Source organism: Chiloscyllium punctatum, chromosome 29 (genome assembly GCF_047496795.1).
Source record: "Chiloscyllium punctatum isolate Juve2018m chromosome 29, sChiPun1.3, whole genome shotgun sequence".
Taxonomy (NCBI): Eukaryota; Metazoa; Chordata; class Chondrichthyes; order Orectolobiformes; family Hemiscylliidae; genus Chiloscyllium; species Chiloscyllium punctatum.
Window position 1 is genome coordinate 71,220,451 of NC_092767.1, and position 22,714 is coordinate 71,243,164.

At 43.4% G+C, this 22,714-nt stretch overlaps 1 protein-coding gene across 5 annotated transcripts in view; it reads right to left on the reverse strand.

Annotated features, from left to right (window-relative positions):
• npas1 (neuronal PAS domain protein 1) overlaps window positions 1-14,097 on the reverse strand; it is a 442,697-nt gene extending 428,600 nt beyond the window's left edge. For all 5 annotated transcript variants that reach the window (XM_072549368.1, XM_072549363.1, XM_072549362.1 and 2 more), the window contains exon 1: window positions 13,802-14,097. In XM_072549368.1, coding sequence (XP_072405469.1) covers window positions 13,802-13,941 — 140 coding nt within the window. In that variant the 5' untranslated portion in view covers window positions 13,942-14,097. The remainder of the gene's footprint in view (window positions 1-13,801) is intronic.
• Between the last annotated feature and the right edge of the window lie 8,617 nt (window positions 14,098-22,714).

Consider the following 22,714-nt stretch of genomic DNA (forward strand, 5'->3'; position numbering starts at 1 on the left):
AGGATAGTAATATCTGGATTACTCCCAATGCTACGAGCTGGTGAGGGTAGGAATAGGAGGACAGAGCAGATAAATGCGTGGCTGAGGAGCTGGTGCATGGGAGACGGGTTCACATTTTTGGATCATTGGAATCTCTTCTGGTGTAGAAATGACCTGTACAAGGAGGACGGATTAGATTAGATTTAGATTTTTTAGATTACATTACAGTGTGGAAACAGGCCCTTCGGCCCAACAAGTCCACACCGATCCACTGAAGCACAACCCACCCATACCCCTACATTTACCCCTTACCTAACACTACGGGCAATTTAACATGGCCAATTCACCTAACCTGCACATCTTTGGTCTGTGGAAGGAAACTGGAGCACCCGGAGGAAACCCACGCAGACACTGGGAGAATGCGCAAACTCCACACAGTCAGTAGCCTAAGGCGGGAAATGACGCTGTGAGGCAGCAGTGCTAACCACTGTGCCACCTGAATTGGAAGGGGACTTACATCCTGGCAGGAAGATTTGCTAGAGCTGCTTGGGAGGATTTAAACTATTACGGTAGGGGATGGCACCCAGGGAAAGTGAGGAAAGAGATCCGTCTGAGACTGGTACAGTTGGGAGAAGAAGTGAGTCACAAACAGTCAGGAACAAAGCAGAGAACAAGATAAATTAAACTGGATTTATTTCAATGTAAGAGGCCTAACAGGGAAGGCTGATGAACTCAGAGCATGGTTAGGAACATGGGACTGGGGTATCATAGCAATTGCAGAGATGTGGCTCAGGGATGGACAGGACTGGTGGCTAAATGTTCCAGGATACAAATGCTATAGGAAGGATAGAAAGGAGGGAGCCAAGTGAGCGTTTTTAACGAGGGATAACATTACAGCTGTACTTAAGGAGGATATTTCTGGGAATATGTCCAGGGAAGTTATTTGGGTGGAACTGAGAAGTAAAAAAGGGATGATTACCTTATTGGGATCGTACTATAGACTCCCCAATAGTCATGGAAAACAAAATTCAGTCCCTTAGAGCACTGCAATTAACTCAAAGCTGAATAAGGAGGGAGCTGGGGAGCCTCACGGCTTCTTGCTTAAGGGTGAACGCCAGTTAGCACCATGAGAACAGAAATGCAGGAAGGAGAGCCAATAGAAACCATGAACAGAAATTTTAAGGGAGATGCCAACGGAGCGAGATCACACGTTATAAGGTGAAAAGATTGTGCATTGGACTAGACAGCCTTTCCTTTTTAAATTTGTTCATAGGATGTTGGCATCGCTGGCATTTATTACCCGACCCTCTAACTGCCCAGAAAGCAGTTAAGAGTCAATCCCATTACTGCAGATCTGCAGTCACACATGGCCCAGACCAGGTAATGGGGATCAGTGAATGAGATGGGTTTTTTAAAAACTATAAATTAATGGTGATTATGTGGTCAGATTAGCTTAAATTCTAGATTCTAAATCAAGAAAGCACCACATGGGTAGTAAAGCACTCGGACCACAAGAGGCCATGCCGAACTTTGGCAAGGTGCTACATAAATGCAAGTCTTTTCTGACTACTTTTCCCCTCTGTTGTGGAATGGAGACTAGGTACAAGGTGTTGGGATTGCAGCAGTTTGGAGGGAGAGCAGTGACTTCAAATTGCTTTGAGATGCCAGACTGTGAAAGCAATTTACAGAACCAAAGGAGACCATTCAGTCCATCTTTTCTGCTCTAAATGAGAGACGTACTACCCACACAGTGACACATAAATAAAAATTCTCAGGTTGTGAAAGATGCAATAGAAAACACAAGTCGTGTGAGATTTGTAGCTCAGCTTGAGATGAATTCAAAGAGAAAGGGAGAGCATATCATTTTAACCCGGTAAGAGAGAGATTGAAAGAAAGAGTGACATATAAAAGGTGCGCGCAAGCAAAAAGAGTGTGCAAGGAGAACATGAGAAAGCAAGAACGTGCAACTCAAAGTCCACAAGATAGATTGAAAGCAAGAGTAAGATACCTAGGGAGAGAAATATTGAAAATTAGAGAAAGTGAGGAAGAGATAAACCTAGAGATTGTCACACAAAAGGTCAAAAGTCAAAAAGAGAGAACATGACAGAGACACAAGTAGTTGGAGCAGAGATGCAAACAAGCAGAAAGAGACAAAAGTACAGTGAAATTCACAGAGAGAAACTTTTACAAGAAACAGACAGCAACAGCAACTGTTGCTTCATTCATTCAGAAAATAACGTTACATTTCCAATCCTAACAAATTACCTAAAAACATTAAAAACATTTTACTTCAATGATTCACATTACAAATGTTGTTTGTCGCCCATTTAATAACCTTACATTGACAGAAATAAAACCGTCTCCCATTCTGACAGATGTAAAAATGCTGGGATTTCATCGTCCTCCTAACTGTATTATAAATCCTACTTTTTCGAAAGCAAGTACAATTGAGGCAGATTACAGCTTAGAGACAAGACATCTCTATATATTGAGCATGTTATAGGATGTAAAATTTATGGACAAGTCATCTATTTTTCTCACCATGTGTTATTCAATTAATGTCTTTGCATATTTCTGAAACAGTGGGTCACAAGAAAGAGGTTTTTGATCGTGATTACTGTCTAACATCCTGTTACTGCAGACAAATAAAATCAGATTGGGCTGGAATCAGAATTTAAAAGAATAAATATGTCATACAGTGTTTTGAGCTTGTCCCGCCATTGACAATCCTGGCTGATTGTCAATCTCAAATCCACCTTCCTCTCCTATCCCCATATCCCTCAATTCCCTCCAAAGCAAAAAAAAATTCATCAGTTCTTGTCTGGAACATTCTGCATTCAATAGCTCTGCCACTACAACTCTCTCGGGTGGAGAATTCCAAAGATTCACAAGCAAAGCGCAGAAATTTATCTTAACATCTCCTAAAGAGCTAGTCGCTTACTCCAAGACTTTAATCCCTAATTCTAGACTTCCCATTGCAGCGATTAATTATGCTACACATAATACATAGAATCAGAATCCTGGAAGCAAGCCATTCAGCCCATCAAGTCTACACTGACCCCTTGAACTGCATCCCAACCAGACCCACCCCATCCTTGTAACCCTGCATTTCCCTTGGATAATCCACCTAGCCTGCACATCCCTTGACAATATGGGGCAAGTTAGCATGGCCAATCCACCTAACCTGCACATCTTTGGACTGTGGGTGGAAACCAGAGTACCCAGAGGAAATCCACGCAGACACGGAGAAAACATGCAAACTCCACACAGACAGTCGCCCAAGGATGAAATCAAACCTGAGTCCCTGGCACTGAGAGGCAGCAGTGCTAACCACTGAGCCATCCTCTATATAGAAACACTTTTGTGTTTACTCACTGGATAAGATTTCTGTTTGGGGAACATTTTTCTAACCCCATTGACAACCCAGAATAATGCAACAAAGAAACATGACAGAACGGAAACAGCAAAAGCTCCATTCCCAGGTGGTCTTGAACCACCAACCGCTTGGTTAACAGCCAAACACAATGACCAATTGCACCACAGAGACTGGCCAATTCTGTTGGCTTGAAGACCTTTGGTGGATTTATTTACAGTAAATTGGTGCAGGCAGTACAAAGTGATCTCTAGACACATCCTTTGCCTAGAAAGCTACAATGCAGAGCAATGGATGATATCTCATCTCACCAAGACGCTCCCTGTAGTTACAGCAAAACTTCTCAACTCTCACTCTCCAATTTCTCTCGGTGGGAATACACCGTCTAAATTCACAACAAGCAGAGCAGTGAGATGTTTAACTCCCTGTTTCCCTCCTTTAACAGCACCTACACAACCTATGACTTCCATTGTTGAAAAGATCGCAGCCAACAGGCACGCAAGAACGCGACTCTGCTCCAAGTCCCAGACCGTCCTACGTTGGGAATACACATCCAATCCTTCATCAGCACTGGGTCAAAATGCTGGAGAAAACAAACACTGGGAAAAGTTCCATCCAGACAAACAAGATGGACATAGGGGGCTGGGGCAGAATTTGGTCAAGGTGAGATGGTGAGGATCCTGTTGGCAGTCTGGAAGGGGAGGGATGAGCCTGCTTTAATGGAAAGATGTTGGACAGCCATGCCCAAATGGGAAAGCCAACCTACCCAGTGACACGAAGATGAGAGGCACATACCCACTGCCTCTCTCTCCCCTTCACTGGATTCTCATATCATACAGGAACCCCCACCACACTACCCCAACCACCAAACGCCCAACCTCCCTATCCAGTGCAAATATTCTTCCCGCCCTTTGGTCTCTCCCAATCAGACAGCAAGTGCCCATGACGATGCAGCACTTCCTCGCTGGGCAGGGGGGGTGGGGGCATCATGGGTTACCAAAAGGAGGGGGAGTGGGGTGTGGCCGGCGGGAGATTAGGATGGGGCTGATGGCAAAGTTGACAACACAAATTTCACACTGACAACAGACAGGAGAGAAAGGAAAAGAATTGCGCTTCTTAAAAAAATTAATCTTAAAAAAAGCTCCTCCTACCACAAAGTGAAAATAGAAAAGAAACCTAAAAATGCCAACAGATAGCCTGAAGGAAACAGTGCATATTGGCTTCAGGTCTATCAAATATACTTTAATTGCAAGGAGAACTATAAAATTGCAACCTGTTTTCATTTTTTAAAAATGTAATATGCAATGATACGGTAATTTGAATATTGGTTCCAGGCGTGATTCTAACAGTCTGAAAGCAAAATTTAAATCATATCTTTTAGATTTGCTCTGTCCCTCTACAAATACCCAAATCTTGTAATAAATCAGTCAAGTATTATCTTTGGAATCTATCAAATTATAGGAATACAGGAATCCATCAGAATTATAGGAACAGGATTAGGCCGTTCAGCCTGTTACATTATTGTAATAAAATATGACTTCATAATGAAACAATTATTAGGTGATTATGGAATGTGTCAGTGGGCAGTACGTTTGCTCCACAGAGTCTCAAAGTTGTGGGTTCGCTTCTGGGGTCCACATACAGACTCTCCAGTACAGTAGTAAGGGAGCCCCACACTGTCAGAAGTACTGCCTTTCAGATGGGATGTTAAACCAAGGAGTAAGCGTAACAATCCCAGAGCAGCAATTCAATGATGAGCGGGGTGGGGGAAAGGATAGGAAGCCCCTGTACCCATTTGTCCCACAATCATTGCCGCACAAAAAAATGAAAACAAAAATCCATTTCTGTTATCATTGTGAGATCTTGCTGTGCAGAAACTGGTGGCTGCATTTCCTGCACTTCAAAAATAAAATTGCTGGCTGCAAGGCATTCCACGGTTGCAACCTGCGCCACACAAGTGCAAACCTCTCTTTCCTTATAGTTCATCAAGTCTGCATTGGTGGGTTTTTTTCCTAAAATGCAAACTAGGTAACAAGCAGGAAAAAAAACAATGATAATTCGAGGAACAGGATCAGGCCCTTCAGCCCCCAACCCTGGTTCCACGCCGTGTCATGACAGCGTCTCGCAAATCACCCGAACACAATCCACTTAGTCATTTCTTTCTTCTCGCTCATTCCAGAAACACAAACAACATTTATTTTGTTGTTTTAATGTGGCAGCCTCTGGTTCTGTGCAATTCTCTAATGTCATCATTGGTCTGCAAAGAATTTGCTGGGTGATAAATCTGACAGCAGTCTTGTAGTACAAAGATAGTGAGAAGGTTGCTTTGGGAACCGAAAGCTGCTTTCAGACGAGAGAGAGTTAAGCCATCTCTTGGAATGATACAGCAGAGAAGAAAGCCACTCTGCCCATTAAATTCCTGTGCTAGCCCTTCTGCACAGCTACCCAACATTTCTTACAACCCTCTCCCCTTAAATTTTTGCTTATTTTCCCACTGTAGCATTTATTTAATTTGCTTTTTTTAACCAATTATTGTTGGATTTCTTGCTGTTTCAGTTTAATGATTTTACATCAAACGTCATTGCATTTTTAAAATATTCTCCTCAATTCATCTCCGGTTCTTTTGAAAAGTAATTTTTAAATCTTTATCCTCTTGTTACTGACCCTCCTACTAGTTTCTCTCTATTTACTCTACTGGGAGGTGGCAATAACCTCTCCAGACTACTAATCTAGAGACACAGACAATGATGTGGGTTCAAACCCTGCCACAGCAAGAGATGAAATTTAAATTCAACTAATTTTCTTTCCCCCGAAAAACCGAGGAATTAAAAAAGTTGGTCACCACTACCGAGGCTGTTATTACTTTATGACAACACCCTCTCATTCACTTTAAGCAAGGAAATCTGCCGTCCTTGCCTGGTCTGGCCTCCATGTGACTCCAGACCCACACAAGGTCATTGACTCTTAACTGTCGTCTGAAATGGCCCTAGCCAGCCACTCCTTTTGGGGCAATTAGGGATAGGCAACAAATGCCAGGATGCCCACAAAATCTGAGTAAGGGTCACTTGACCCAAAACATTAACTCTGATTTCTCTCCACAGATGCTGCCAGATTTGCTGAGCTTTTCCAGCAATTTCTGTTTTCAAAGGCCACAAAATCCTTCATGATGTTGAAAAGCTCAACTGACTCTCTCCCCAGACATCAATGATCCAAGAAAAACCATCTCAACTTTCCCCCAACAATGTCACTCGTCATAATGCAGGAAATTTGTGCACAGTAATTTCCCACTAACAGCAATAGATTAGATTAGATTAGATTACTTACAGTGTGGAAACAGTCAATTCGGCCCAACAAGTCCACACTGACCCTCTGAAGAGCAACCCACCCAGACCCATTCCCCTACATTTACCCCTTCACCTAACACTACAGGCAATTTAGCATGGCCATTCACCTAACCTGCACATTTTTGGAATGTGGGAGGAAACCCACACAGACACGGGGAGAATGTGCAAACTCCACACAGACAGTTGCCTGAGGCGGGAATTGAACCCGGGTCTGTGGCGCTGTGAGGCAGCAATGCTAACCACTGTGCCACTTATCTGCAGGTAATTCCTTTTGGCGACGTTGGATGAGAGATGAATGTTGGCCAAGATATCAGGAACAGGAGTAGGTCATTCAGCCCCCCGACATGTTCCTCCAACCATAAAGTTATGGCAGCTTCAGCTCCACTTCCCCACCTACACCCCACACCAATCGCCAATCAAAAACAAAACCTAACTCAATCTTGAACATGTTCAAGTACTCAGCCTCAAGTTATCTGGGAGACAGAATTCCAATAATTAATGTCACTTACAGGGAAAAAAAGTCCTCATTGTGGTCTTAAATGGGAGACCATTTATTAGGAAATGTCACCTCCAACTGCCCTATAACAGAAAAAAACATTCTCCCCACATCCACCCGGTCAAGCCTCCTCAAAACCGCTTAAGTTTCAATAAGATCACTTCTTACATGCAAAGGAATGTGCTCATTGACATTCATGCTAAATCACATTGCCCTCTATCCATCTTCCTTTTGTCTGTTACATTCTTGATTGTCACTACAAATATCACCATTAGTAGGCACTTCTTATAAAGCTGCAGCATGCTTTAAGCACATCAACAAGATTGTGTGTTTGTCAGTTTTCATTTCAGTCTTTCCTTTCTCCCACAGTCCGCAACCCCAAGCTTGGCTTCAAACGGCCATTATTTGCTTTGAACAGACACAATTGTATTTCCTTCATAAACTATGGAGTCGCACCTAAGACGACAGAAACATGGCCAATCACCAACTCCATACAGTCAAACATGATTATAGCAATTCTTTTATAAAATTGCTTTACAAACTCTCACTCACATCCAATTAACCCCATATGGACATAATGAAAGAAGGATTAGACCAAAAGCAATAGGAAGTGGAGTAAGCCATTCAGCCCCTTGAGCCTGCTCTGCCATTCAATAGGATCGTGGCTCATCTAACATTCCTCACACCCACTTTCTTGCCCTTCCCCTGTAACCCTTGACTCCCCTATTGATTGATCAAGAACCTCTCAGCCTCAAATATACACAAGGACTATGCTTCCACAGCTCTCTGGGGCAAGGACTTCCAAAGACTTACAACCCTCAGAGAAGAAATTCCTCCTCATCTCAGTCACCCCTGGGACTGTACTTTCTGGTCCCAGATTCTCCCAGGAGGGGAAACACCCTCTCAGCGTTTACTCCATCAAGCCCCTTCAGAATCCTATATGTTTCACTGAGATCAAACCTCAATCATCCAAATTGCAGTGAGTCCCAACTTGTTTAGCCATTGTTCATAAGACAATCTCTTCATACCATGAATCATCCCAGTGAACCTTCTAAGGACTGCCTCTAATGAACTTGAGTCACCATCGTCTTATTAGGCCAGAGGGCTGCTCTCTCATTAGGGAGAAACAACTGATAGTGGTTTAACCTAGGAACCACATACCTCAGGGGACGGTAGAGGTTGAGAAGGAGAGTCCTTCATGGCAACCTTAACTGGTGTGGGAATTGAACCCACACTGTTAGCATCATACTGCTTCGCAAAACAAAAAACGTGAGGATGAGACAAGTTAATAGAATATCAGGTGCCTGCTTCTTTCGAGGGAAAAAAAAGCCCAGCAAATCTCCAGCTCTATCAAAAGCTTCAATACCACAAGAAAGAAATAGCTATACGAAAAATTGCACATTACAATGCCTTCCCTTTTCAGCCTTGCAACATCTGAACTCTGCAAAGTCATCTTCCCTTTTGCACAACTCCTGTAGCACTGTTCCATTTGTACGCTGCAGATGAGTGTACAACCCTCTCCTTCCTCTTAAAGTCATAGGCTCAAGTCCCACTCCAGAGGTCTGAATGCCACAATCAGTACCACATCCTGATACTGCACTGCTCAAGGGGTCACTTTTTGGATGAGACTTGAACAAGGAACTGCCCACTCTCTCTAGCTTTAGGGGGGGAAAAAAAATCAAGCCAGGAAGTTATATGAGGTACCCTGACCAATGTTTAGATCACATCCAACAGACTTTATCAGTTTTTTTGTGGGAGCTCACTGTGGACAAATTGGATGCCAGTTTGCCACATTATGACCATACAAACTACAAAATGCTTTGAAATGTTTAACACAAATTTAAGTGTCTTTTTTGTGTACCCCACACGGTAAAGAGTTTGGATTTCCTAGCCCAAGCTCCCCAGGGCAAATACAGCAATGGCCTACTCGCCATCTCACACCTCCACTTTCTCTACAAAGTGGCCGAACTATGAATATCAATGCTGCTCCAAGGTCTGGCGAGAGGAAACCTAGTCTGGCACAAAGTTAAATAGCAGTTTAACATACTATTTCTGTCCCTCCCCCTTCAGAATTTGTAGATTGCTTGGTCATTTTTTCCACCCACCCACAACGTTTTGAAAACCTACTTGCCTCCAGTAGGATCTGCAAAGTGTTGGGTCAGTCCAGTGGTACTGCTGAAGGCTCGCGGACCCAAGTCCAAACTAGGGAGAAACCTGCAGATGTGATGTGCAGACACCACTGTTGGAGTGGGGTGGACAAAGTCAGAAGTCACACATCACCAGGTATTAGCCCACTGGGTTTATTTAAAATCACAAGCTTTCGGAGTGAAGTCTTTACCTGAGGAAGGAGCAGCGCTCCGAAAGCTTGTGATTTTAAATAAACCCATTGGATTATAACATGCTGACTTGTGACTTCATGCTTCAGATACAAAGAGATTGGCAAAGCATGAACGGGACAGATCAGTCAGACAGAACAAACTCATGGGATTGAATGGCCTCTCCTCATTCTTGAATCTTGTAACCTCTCTGGCACACACAACGCACTGTAAATGTCTGGAATTCTTCCGGTTCTATCCTATTGTTTCAAGATTCACTCTCACTGGCTAGCAATCGGGCATTATCTTTCTGTCATTAAGGGGTTCCACGTCAAAGTTGGCACTGCCACTGGCTCATCATGCTCCTTCTAGTCTGCATGGCACGTAAAATACTCTAGGGCTGTTGTGATCTGGAATGCACTGCCTTTTAGGACAGTGGAAGCAGATTCCATAGGCACTTTCCAAAGGGAATCAGGTAAAATACTTGCAAGGCAAACATTTGCAGAGCTGCAAGGGAAGGGAATGGAGGAATTGAACCCAGCTTGAACAGCTCCTGCAAACATTAATTTGCATTTATGTGGAATCTTTAACACTGTAGAATGCTACTTCACAGGAAGGGTATTAGACAAAATTTGACACTCAACCACAAAAGAACACATTAGGACAGCTGACCGAGAGCTTGGTCAAAGAGGCAGGGTTTACAAAGCATCTTTAAAGCAGGTGGGAGGGTTTGGGGAAAAGATTTCAAGGTCTAGACTCAGGAAATAACAGGTGAACCGTGAAGATTAGGAATGAGGGTAGAGCAGGATGCAGAAAGTGTTAATGGGCCAAATGGTTGTGCTGCCAAAACTGGAAATTCAAAGCAAAAAGATGAAAGATTTCAAAGTTGCAGGTCCTGCTCGTTCACCTGAAACTGCATCTCGCCCCTATTTTCAGATGCTGGCTAATCCATTCACTCTAACATATATTACCTTCCCTCCTTAAACTTTACCGCAGATGCACAAGTTGAACAAATCAAAAAAATGACTCACATCCATGCTGTTGAAGAAAGGTACGAAACAGAGAAGCAGAAAGCATGGGAATACTATCAAGCTTGGGGAAAGGAAGACAGACAGACAGACAGAGATAGAGGCAGAGAGACATAGCATTTAACATCGTCTCTTCGAACTGCCACAGAGCCCAAATATTAATCTCGACTTTCCTTCTTTCCCATGGCCAAAGCTTTCTTCTCTCCAGCACCTTCTGCATTTCAATTCTGAATTCCTCCCATTCACAGTTTCATAAACCTCCTCCACACAGACTTGGAAGAGAGTGACACCTTACATAGCCAGCAGCAGAGAGCTCAGTCATAATAGCTGGCTGTCACAGATGCTTTAAATCAAAATAAAAGTTTCTCAAGGAAAGTAAAATGAATGTAAAATAGAAACAGCAACACTACGTGACTTCACCATGAGATAATCTACAGATCTGAAATAAAAACATCCCATGCCCACACGTACACAACACCGCGTTTGAGAGGAACGGTGAAACATGCAGATTAAAGAGAGAAATTGGCCATTCACTCAACTGCTTACAAGTGCCTGTTTGTCAATTCCTGGATTTGCAAAAAGGACCAAGATGGAACGACTCACTCCCCTCTGGCAACTGTGTCTCTCATGTGTGGATCTCTCTTTCTCTCTCTCTCTCTCTCTCTCTCTTTTTCTGCAGCTCCTGTAAGTGTACAATACACCTACTGCACTTTCAACTGCAGCCTGTTTGCATGCCGGAGCCACAATCCAAGCGTACGCTTACAAAAGACTTGGATACCAGAGAATGCCAGGACATTAAGATGATGATGACGAGGAGGGAGTGCCCAGCACCTCAGGTCAGTAACGCAAGGCCGAATCTCCCAAGTGCCTGGCCTCTCCAGTATTTAGCAAGCAGCTTCAGAACCATTTGCTTCTTTTGTTTCTCCTTAAGCCAGGACTGAACCCAAACCCTTCATTATCTCCTGCTACACAGCTTTACACCTTGTGAAAGTTAACCCTCAAACAAATTTCATTTTTTGTTTTGGATAAATCTCATTTGAAATGAATTTAAATAAAGTTAACCAATTCCGAGACAGAGAGAATTCCCTCTATCTTGTTTACACATCAATATTTACAGTGATGGTCGTTTAATTCACTCCAACCAAAACATATTAAATCTTTGAGATCAGCATAGGCTCAATTTAAATGAAAACTCTTTGGTCAAAAAAGTTACATAGTTACTCATCTAATGTTTTGAAAAACTATGAAAATATTTTGTTATAAAAAGAACTCCACTGGTGATTATCAACTTAGCCGCACCAACAGGCATCTATTTCAGATACATTACTAAACTAAGTCCTCTGCTTTGATCTGGTCCAATTGTTCAATATTGCATTTCTCGGAAAGCAGCACAATCATGCAATGATTGTTGTAAATACAACACTTGGAAGCTAATAATCCCAGTTCAAAGATCACACTTTTATCTGTGAACCCTTATGTGGTCAAGTATGCAACTATATACTCACTATTTAAATTAAGAAATTAATCCTCCTTCTTGCTTTTCACTGTACACCTTTCTCCTCACTGTCCTTTATTGTTTTACCTCCTTGTACCTCTATGATCTTCATTTGCTTTCTCTCTACTTTTACTCCCTTTAATTTTCTGCTCATCTATTTCTGCTATTTATTTGACCGCGATTTCCTCTCATCTGTCCTGATACATTCCAAATAAACTTGCATGTAGCTGGAAGTATTTACTGTCCTCTTCAGCTTGTCTCCTTTCCTTTAATTAGTTATTGCTTTCTTATCGTTTGATCATTGGTATCCCCCCCCCCCTTTTCAATTCACAATATTTCACTTGACACATCCACCACTCTGTTTTTCTTCCCATTCAATCTTCAGTCTGTCTCTTGCCACACCAATTTTCCATTTTGGAAGAGGTTTAATCTAATTGAATCTATTTTTCATTACATTCCTGTACCCTTCCTTAAAAAAACTGTCAGCCCAATGGTCTGACACTCTGCTTCCTCATTTTCTGATCTCTCTAATTTCCCTTCAGTTTCTCTCCAGACCAGTTCCTCTTCAGTTCCTCTCCTAATCTCTTTTTCTCCATGATTCTCTCATTCCCATCACTTCTCCTCCTTACCTGAATTCCTCAAACTCTTCCCTGGATTTTCACCTGATATTTCCTTTGCCTCACTTTCCTTCTTATTTCCTTTTCCCCTTTCTCATTTTGTCTCCTTATCTCTACCTCTCCCAATCCTCTTTTCCATAGATTCTTTATCATTTCTCCAATTTTCAATCTTCATTCCATTCTCACTTTATTGCAATTATCCCTTTCCCATTTCCCCACACATTTTCCTTTCTGCACCTTATTTTCCCCAGATTCACTTTTCTTTCTGCAGTTGAGCAATCTTTCTCAGATTCTCTTTCCTCCAGTTTCTCAATCTCTCCTTTTCCCTACTCTCTCATTTCCACTTACCCCCAATTTCTTACACCCTCTTCTAAATTTCTTTCTTCTCCAAGATTTTCATTTCCCTTCTCCCATTTTTCATGCATCTGGTCCCCAATTTCATACTCCCTCTTTCCCACTCTCTTATTCTCATTTCCTTCTTTCCTGTATTCCTCCTTTTACCCTCCTTTCATTTTCCCTTTCCTGAATTTCCCTCTCTCCAATTTCTCATTCCCCAATTTCTCACTTTCAGTTTCCATTTTCTCATTTCTCCTTTTCACATTTTTGCTCTACCTAATTTCTCATCTCCCCCTTTCACCTTCCTTCTGTTCCCACTTTCTTCATCCAATTTCTCCTTACAATTTCTCACTCCCTTCTTTTTCTCTCCCCAATTTCACACTCCCTCTTTTCACACTTTTTTCTCTCCCCAATTTCACACCCCCTCTTTTCACACTTTTACTCTCCCCCTTTTCACAATTTTTCCTCTCTTCAATTTGTCACTCCCTCTTTACACACCTCTCTCCAATTTCTCATTTTGTTTCCACTTTCTCCTTCCAATTTCTCATTCCTTCTTTTTCCACTTTCTCCTTCCAATTTCTCATTCTTCCTTTTTCACTTTTCTCTCTCTCTCTCTCTCCAATTTCACATTCTCTCTTTCCACACTTTTCCCCCCACCTCTGCCCGATTTCTCATTCCCCTCTTTCCGCAGTCTCGCCCTTTCCCCTTAGTTTCTCAGTGCCTCTCTCTCCCCGTCTCACCTTCTCAGTTTCTCAACCCCCCCCCCTTTCCCCTTCCGCACGGACCCAAGGCTGCCGGGGTCTCCGGCTCTCACTCACCCTTGCTGCCCCGGTCTCCAGTTCTGATTCCCGGCGCCGGCAGCAGAAGCGGCAGCAGCGCTGGCCGCTCTCTCCATTGCTCCCGCTGCTCTGGCCGGCACACAGCGCTCCGCAGCCCCGTGGGGGAGACTCTCCAGCATCTGCACCAGGGACGGGGGTTGGGGGGGGGGGGGGGAAGGGAAGAGGGGGTGGTGGACAGGGGCAAGGGAGGGTGGAGAGAGGGAAGTGCAAACTCCCCCCCTCCCTCTCTCACTCCGGGAGTTTGGGTTGCACTCACTCACACTGTTTGCCCACCCCACCCCCTCAAAACCTCCCTCCCTCCCCTCCTGCCTTCTCGGTGCAAACCCTCCTTTACTCTCACACAACACAGTGTGACAGTCTGCCTCGTGCACGCGCCTCCATGCTCGTACTTCCCTCGCTTGAGCGCCATCCCGCTCTGGAACGCGCCTCCATGCTCGTACCCAGCTGTCGAGGTGCGCGACACCGCCCCGTGCACACGCTGCGACTCAACCTCCTAAAACAAAATAGAAGGCATTGTTAATGGAGTTTGGAGGGAGGGGTCGGGGCTGTGGCGTGAGAGATATTTTTTTTTTGTTTGCCAAGAATGCGCGCCACCGCATTCTCAAGATCGTCTCGGGAACGCGGCTCCCCCCTCAACCAGCTCGGAGGAGCGAGGCGCGCCCCAGTCCATCACTCACCCCCGCTCAGGAGAGAGAATGTGTATACATAATGAAGCAGTGTCCAGCTAGATTCATAGAACATCAGTAAATTCATGAATATACAACAAAACTTGCATTCCTGCACTTGCCCTTCTATGCCATTGTACTGTACATGATTAAAATCACAAGTGCCCTGCAACACCTGTAAACTACTTCCCAAAATAAGATAAAAGTGGGGCTGCTTTCCCTGTAGTTCAGAGGCTGAGGGGTAAAAATCACGAGGGGCATGGATAGGGTGAATAGTCAAGGTCTTTTCTGCAGAGTAGGAAAGTCCAAAACTCTAGGACATAGGTTGAGGGATAACATTTTCATGCAGAGGGTGGTGCATGTATGGAACAAACTGCCAGTGGAAGTGGTGGAGGCTGGTACAATTAAAACATGTAAAAGGCATCTGGATGGGTACATGAATAAGAAGGGTTTAGAGGGATATGAGCCAAATGTTAGCAACTGGGACTAGGTTCATTTAGGATATTTGGTCAGCATGGAAGAGTCTGACTGAAGGGTCTGTTTCCATGCCGTAAATCGCTATGATTTTATGTCTCTTCATAGTAATAGAATATCTCTAGATCGCCACCTCCACTCTCACCCCTCCTCTGCATTTCATTGATCTAGCTTGGGTCCAGGTCTATTACCAGTTCAAATTCACAATCTGTGTTTGGAATCCTCCAAATCCCTAGAGCTTCCTGTAATCCCTCTCCTCTAGTTTACAACCAAGAGAAACACAAGTAGGTGCAGGAGGTGGCCATTCAGCCCTTTGTATTGTTCTACCATTTATGAAGTCTGCAGCTGATCTTCTGTCTCTATTTCACTTTCCCCTTGACTCCCTTCATCACCAACATTCTATCAATCTCTACCTTGAACTGGACAATCCATACCTCTCTGGGGTACAGAGATGTACACTTTTTAAGTGAAGAAATTTCTCTTCCTCTCAGTCCTAATTGGTCAACATCTTATTGTAAGCTCTGGAAGTCACTGCATTCCTCTAACTCCCTTTCACCCTCTCCACCACACTGAAAAACCATTTTTCTTAAATATAGTCTCCTGCACAAGTATCTCCATAGGGGCTCACTGTCATTTTTTTCTGATTACAGCAGCAATGATAATTTGTATTTATACAATACTTTTATTACATTCCAAGATCTTCTATTGTTCTAATCCCCAAAGTCAAGCTATTCAGAGATGCTCTTAAACACCGCTGGAATAGGTAGAACTTGAACCTCTTGGTCTGGAGATAGGGACATTACAATTACACAACAATAACCCTAGAAAGAAGATCAAGGATATTTTCTCAACAACCTGTTCAGAGATGTCATGACGCACCTCATGAGCAGGTGGGACTTGATTTGAGGCCTCCTGGCCCAGGGGTATGGACACTACTACTGTGCCACAAGAGCCCCTTGGATAGGGGCTCAACTGAATCTCCAGTTATCTCCAGTGCCGTACAACCGATTAAGTACAACTGATATACAATTAATAACCATCAGAAAATAATTGATATGAAGCCATATATTGAGACTAGTGTTTGACCAGAGGTAGATTTGAGTAGGGTCTTAAATGGGGAGAAAGAGGTTTTCATGAGTAGCAAGGTTTAACTTCAGAATTCCTGTCCTTACGATCTAGATAGCTAAGGGCTAATAGTTGAGAGGATAGAATTGCAGGAGTGCAGAGATCTTGGAGCATTAGGCTGGAAGAGATTACAGATATAAAGAAGGGTAAGCCAGGGAGGAACTTGTAAAGAAAGATGGGAAGCACCCAAGCTCAGAGGCATGAATGAATAAAAAAATTTCCTTTCTCAGACTTCACGTTTGCTATTTTTTAAAGTCACTTGCATCCAAAGTTGTATTTTTCTTGAATACCTTGTCATGAATGAAGGAATCTCCTATTTTGAAAAAAAAATTGAAATTATAAAATAATGTTAACATTATTAATTTTAAGAAATCTGTTGTAGGTAAGTGATCAGAACTCAGGATATTTGTGATTAAGCTAAATACAAAATAATAGTAACTGATTCAATCAAATCAGTGAAAACATTTTCAGGAAAATAACTTAACTTGCCTTTTTTTTTGCCTTGGCTATTTATAATGTAGCTAAGAAACAATTTGGGGAAAATTATGGCTTGCCCAGAATTTGTCTTGTTGATGTCAGAAATGGCCCTATTAACTTGTGCTTCATTCCGCCCAGCAATAGCGAGGTCCTCAATTCTCTGGCCTAACCCATGCCGCTGTACACCACACTTAATTTGCTGCTCCTTATTCCTGACCACACAGATTTAAATGAAAACAGAAGTTGCCAGAGAGTCTTTGTAGGTCTGGTGTCATGTGTGCAGAGAGAAGGAGATGTAAAGTTTGAAGTCCGAGATGACTCTCCTTTGGAGCTCCACTTCAGAATTAGTTCTTTGGACATAAAATGTTTGGGGACATCCAGAGCTTATGAAAGGTGTGATATAATTGCACAGTGTTACTGTTGTTGTTGTTGCAACTGCACTATATGCTCAGATACTACAGTATAACTATGTTTGGCAGCTTTCAGTCAACTTCAGAGTCTGAGAGGAACGTAGAGACAGGTGGAGGCTATTCAGTGCCTGAAGCCTGTTCTGCTCCATTTTTAATATTCATTCATTCATGTAGGCTTTGCTGGCTGGGCGAGTATTTACTATGTATCCCCAAATGGCCTTTGAGAAGGTGGTAGTGAGCTGTTTTCTAGCCCGCTGCAGTCCATTGGGTATAGGGGCAGCCACAGTTTTGTTAGGGAGGGAGTTCTGGAATTTTGACTTTGCCACACCAAAGGAACATGATATATTTTCAAATAACGATGGTGAATGTCTTAGAAGGAATCTTCTTGTTGATGGTATTTCTATATGCATACTGCATTTGACCTGTGTGGTGAAGGTCATGGGTATTGACAGTGCTGTCTCAGGAGCCTTGGTGCATCTTGTAGATGGTACACATTGCTGCTACTGAATGTCAGTGGTGGACTGAATATTGAAAGTCATGAATGGCGTACCAGTCAAGCAAGCTGCTTTGTCCTAAATGGTGTCAAGCTTCTTGAATGTTGTTGGAGCTCCACTCATCCAGGTAAGTGGGAAGTTTTCCATCACACTCCTGACTTGTGCCTTGTCGGCAGAATCATAGAATTCCTGCAGTGTGGAAGCAGGCCATAAAGCTCATTTACTCCACGCTGAACCTCTGAAGAGCAACCCATTCAGACCCACACCCTCTACCCTATTCCTCATGGCTAACCCACCAACCCTGGACATTATGGGCAATTTACCATGCCCAATTCACCTAACCTGCATATCTTTGGACTATGGGAAGAAACCGGAGCACTCAAAGGAAACCCACATAGATACGGGGAGGACATGCAAACTCCACACAGATGCCCATGGGTGGAATTGAACCTGGGTCCCTGGTGTAGTGAGGCAGCAGTGCTAACCATTGAGCCACCATGCCACACTGGTGGACAAGAGGGCATCAAGAGGTGAATTACTCACTGCAGGGTTACTAACTTCTGACCTGTTCCTGTTGCCACTGTACAAACAAGGATAATCAGTCCAGTTCAATTTCTGGTCAATGATACTCTGAAGGACGTTGCTAGTGGAAGATTGGGTGACAATGCTTTACATAAAGATACTTAATATACTGTCCCCAATATATTATTAACAGAGATAGAGGACTGGTTAACTAATGGAAGACAAAGTTGGGATAAATGGCACATTTTCAAATTGGCAACCTGTGATAGATGGAATGCCACAAGGATCACTGCTGGGTGGTGGTTCTCTAAGCTATGCAGTCACATGAATGCTCTGAGGTTCCCCCAAGGTTCCACAAATGCTAATCAACATGATCAGTTTTGGAAGTTTCTAAAATGCGCAGACTTCAGAAGTTGTGCAATGAAAAACCATTAGAGGGAATATTAATGCTGGGGCCCCAATTATCTACTGTATGTATTAATGACTTAGATGGATGTACTAAGGCCAAGTTTGTAGAAGATACAAAAATAAATGGGAAGACAAGTTATGAGAGTGACACAAGGAGTCTACAGGGAAATGTACAGTTAATTGGGTTAATTGGATGGGCAAAAAAACTTGGCTGATGGAAAGATATGTGGAGTGATATGAGATTAGAATAATAGAAGAGCTGAATATTATTTAAATGGGGAAAGACTGCAGAAAGCTGCAACACAGAGGGATTTGGAGGTCCTTGTGCACAAGTTACAAAAAGAATGTTGTGGTTCTGTTCGCCGAGCTGGGAATTTGTGTTGCAGACATTTCGTCCCCTGTCTAGGTAACTTCCTCAGTGCGTGGGAGCCTCCTGTGAAGCGCTTCTGTGATCTTTCCTCCGGCATTTATAATGATTTTTATCTGCCGCTTCCAGTTGTCAGTTCCAGCTGTCCGATGCAGTGGCCGGTATATTGGGTCCAGGTCGATGTGCTTATTGATTGAATCTGTGGATGAATGCCATACCTCTAGGAATTCCCTGACTGTTCTGTTTGGCTTGTCCTATAATAGTAGTGTTGTCCCAGTCGAACTCATGTTGCTTGTCATCCGAGTGTGTGGCTACGAAGGATAGCTGGTCGTGTCGTTTCGTGGCTAGTTGGTGTTCATGGATGCGGATCGTTAGCTGTCTTCCTGTTTGTCCTATGTAGTGTTGTGTGCAGTCCTTGCATGGGATTTTGTACACTACATTGGTTTTGCTCATGCTGGGTATCAGGTCCTTTGTCCCGATGAGTTGTTGTCTGAGAGTGGCTGTTGGTTTGTGTGCTGTTATGAGTCCTAGTGGTCGTAGTAGTCTGACTGTCAGTTCAGAAATGTTTTTGATGTATGGTAGTGTGGCTAGTCCTTTGGATTGTAGTGTACCAATGTAGTGTACAAAATCCCATGCAAGGATTGCACAAAACACTACATAGGACAAACAGGAAGACAGCTAACGATCCGCATCCATGAACACCAACTAGCCACGAAACGACACGACCAGCTATCCTTAGTAGCCACACACTCGGATGACAAGCAACATGAGTTCGACTGGGACAACACTACTATTATAGGACAAGCCAAACAGAGAACAGCCAGGGAATTCCTAGAGGCATGGCATTCATCCACAGATTCTATCAATAAGCACATCGACCTGGGCCCAATAGACCGGCCACTGCAGCGGACAGCTGGAACTGACAACCGGAAGCGGCAGATACAAATCACTATAAATGCCGGAGGAAACATCACAGAAGCGCATCACAGGAGGCTCCCAAGCACTGAGGATGTCACCTAGACAGGGGACGAAACGTCTGCAACACAAATTCCCATCTCAGCAAACAGAACCACAACAACGAGCGCCCGAGCTACAAATCTTCTCACAAACTTTGTACAAAAAGAATGGTCTTGTCTTAATGTAATTGAGTGTCAAGTAGCGATGGTTAGATTTGCAATTTTTAGAGATGGTCATTTGTCATCTATTAGTGGGAGTTCTGTATTTTAAATCTACTTGTTTTGATTCATTAATTCTTAATACTCCTGACTAACAAAAAAAACTAACCATCTCAGCCTTGAACTACTTAATTGACCACCACAGCCTTAAATGTCTTTTTATTGGTGGGGAATGGGGACAGAAAAAGAGAGTGTTTCAGATTTTTGCTTCTGTGAGAGAGCACTTCCACCCTGACCTTACAACATTATCAGCCTAGAGGGCTAACTGTGATGATAGTCCTCCTCCACCTGGAATATTATCAGAGGTTTCGGTCTCTTTATCAGAGAAAGGAAGTTCTTGCTGCAGAGAGAGTGTTTCCTAGGACGGCAGGATCGGTGTGTAAGGAGAGATTGAGTCGGTCAGGACTGTATTCACTGGAGTTCATAAGAATAAGGGGTGCCTCATAGAAACCTATAAAATTATAACAGTACTAGGCAGGGTAAACACGATAAAAATGTTCCCAATGGTTAGCAAGTCCAGAACCAGGAACCACAGTTTAAGGATAAGGGGTAAACCTTTTAGGACTAAGATAAGGAAAACTTTCTTCGCCCAGAGAGTGATGATCCTGTGAAATTCTCAACACAGAAAATAGTTGAAGCCAAAATATTGTGTTTTCAAGAAGGACATAGGTATAGCTCTTGTGGGGCAAGGAATCAAGGGATATAGAGGGAGGGTGAGATTAGGGCGTTGAGCTCAATGATCAGTGAGTAGTGAAGCAGGCTCAAAGAGTCAAATGCTCTATTCCTGCTTCTATTCTCTATGTTTCACCCCGTATTCTATCCCACTGCTAATTCACGTTGCTGATCTTTCAAAATCCAAAATCCCAAATAGTGCTGAGACAGGCTCTCTCTTGCCCTCACCAATACCCACTCCCTCCCCCCATCCCTCCCTAAGACTTTGAAACACTCCTGTCCCGCAGCCTAAAACTGACAAGGAACATTTCATCCCTGCAAAATCTCTGCCCAAACAAAGATTAGAGTTGCAGTGGCCTCAGGCTTGACAACTTGGCATCTATTCAACACTGTGGCCTTACAGGGATACAGATCCACCTCAGTTGAATTATGCAGCGCAAAACTAAAATATAATGTTATAAAGATTGTTCTCTGGGCATAATAATACATGATATCATTAGCTGGATTTAAATGGAGTATACTCATCTAAAAGCTATATTTCTAAGACTAAAGTTTTTGACAAGAGATCAAGTTCCATATGAGTAACATTTTGGTGGGATTGAAAACTGTTCTCTCTCCCATAGCCTCAATGTCAGAATTATTGGATTGAAGGTGGCTCCCACCAACCCACTCCCATAAATTAACCCAAATGGAACCAAAAGTCCCCACGAGCTGAACATCCACCTTCACTAGAGTCATAGAGTCATAGGGATGTACAGCATGGAAACAGACCCTTCGGTCCAACCCGTCCATGCCGACCAGATATCCCAATCCAATCTAGTCCCACCTGCCAGCACCCAGCCCATATCCCTCCAAACCCTTCCTATTCATATACCCATCCGAATGCCTCTTAAATGTTGTAATTGTATCAGCCTCCACCACATCTTCTGGCAGCTCATTCTATACATGTCCCACCCTCTGTGTGAAAAAGTTGCCCCTTAGATCTCTTTTATATCTTTGCCCTCTCACCCTAAACCTATGCCCTCTAGTTCTGGACTCCCCGGCCCCAGGGAAAAGACTTTGTCTATTTACCTTATCCATGCCCCTCATAATTTTGTAAACCTCTATAAGGTCACCCCTCAGCCACCAACGCTCCAGGGAAAACAGCCCCAGCCTGTTCAGCCTCTCCCTGTAGCTCAGAACCTCCAACCCTGGCAACATCTTTGTAAATCTTTTCTGAACCCTTTCAAGTTTCACAACATCTTTCCAACAGGAAGGAGACCAGAATTGCACGCAATATTCCAACAGTGGTCTAACCAATGTCCTGTATAGCCGCAACATGACCTCCCAACTCCTGTACTCAATACTCTGACCAATAAAGGAAAGCATACCAAATGCCTTCTTCACTATCCTATCTACCTGCGACTCCACTTTCAAGGAGCTATGAACCTGGACTCCAAGGTCTCTTTGTTCAACAACACTCCCAAGGACCTTACCATTAAGTGTACAAGTCCTGCTAAGATTTGCTTTCCCAAAATGCAGCACCTCACATTTATCTGAATTAAACTCCATCTGCCACTTCTCAGCCCATTGGCCCATCTGGTCAAGATCCTGTTGTAATCGGAGATAACCCTCTTTGCTGTCCACTACACCTCCAATTTTGGTGTCATCTGCAAACTTAGTAACTGCACCTCTTATGCTCGCATCCAAATCATTTATGTAAATGACAAAAAATAGAGGGCCCAGCACCGATCCTTGTGGCACTCCACTGGTCACAGGCCTCCAGTCTGAAAAACAACCCACCACCACCCTCTGTCTTCTACCTTTGAGCCAGTTCTGTATCCAAATGGCTGGTTCCCCCTGTATTCCATGAGATCTAACCTTGCTAATCAGTCTCCCATGGGGAACCTTGTCGAACGCCTTACTGACGTCCATATAGATCACATCTACTGCTCTGCCATTCATCTTCTTTGTTACTTCATCAAAAAACTCTATCAAGTTTGTGAGACATGATTTCCCACGCACAAGCCATGTTGACTATCCTGAATCAGTCCTTGCCTTTCCAAATACATGCACATCCTGTCCCTCAGGATTCCATCCAACAACTTGCCCACCACCGAGGTC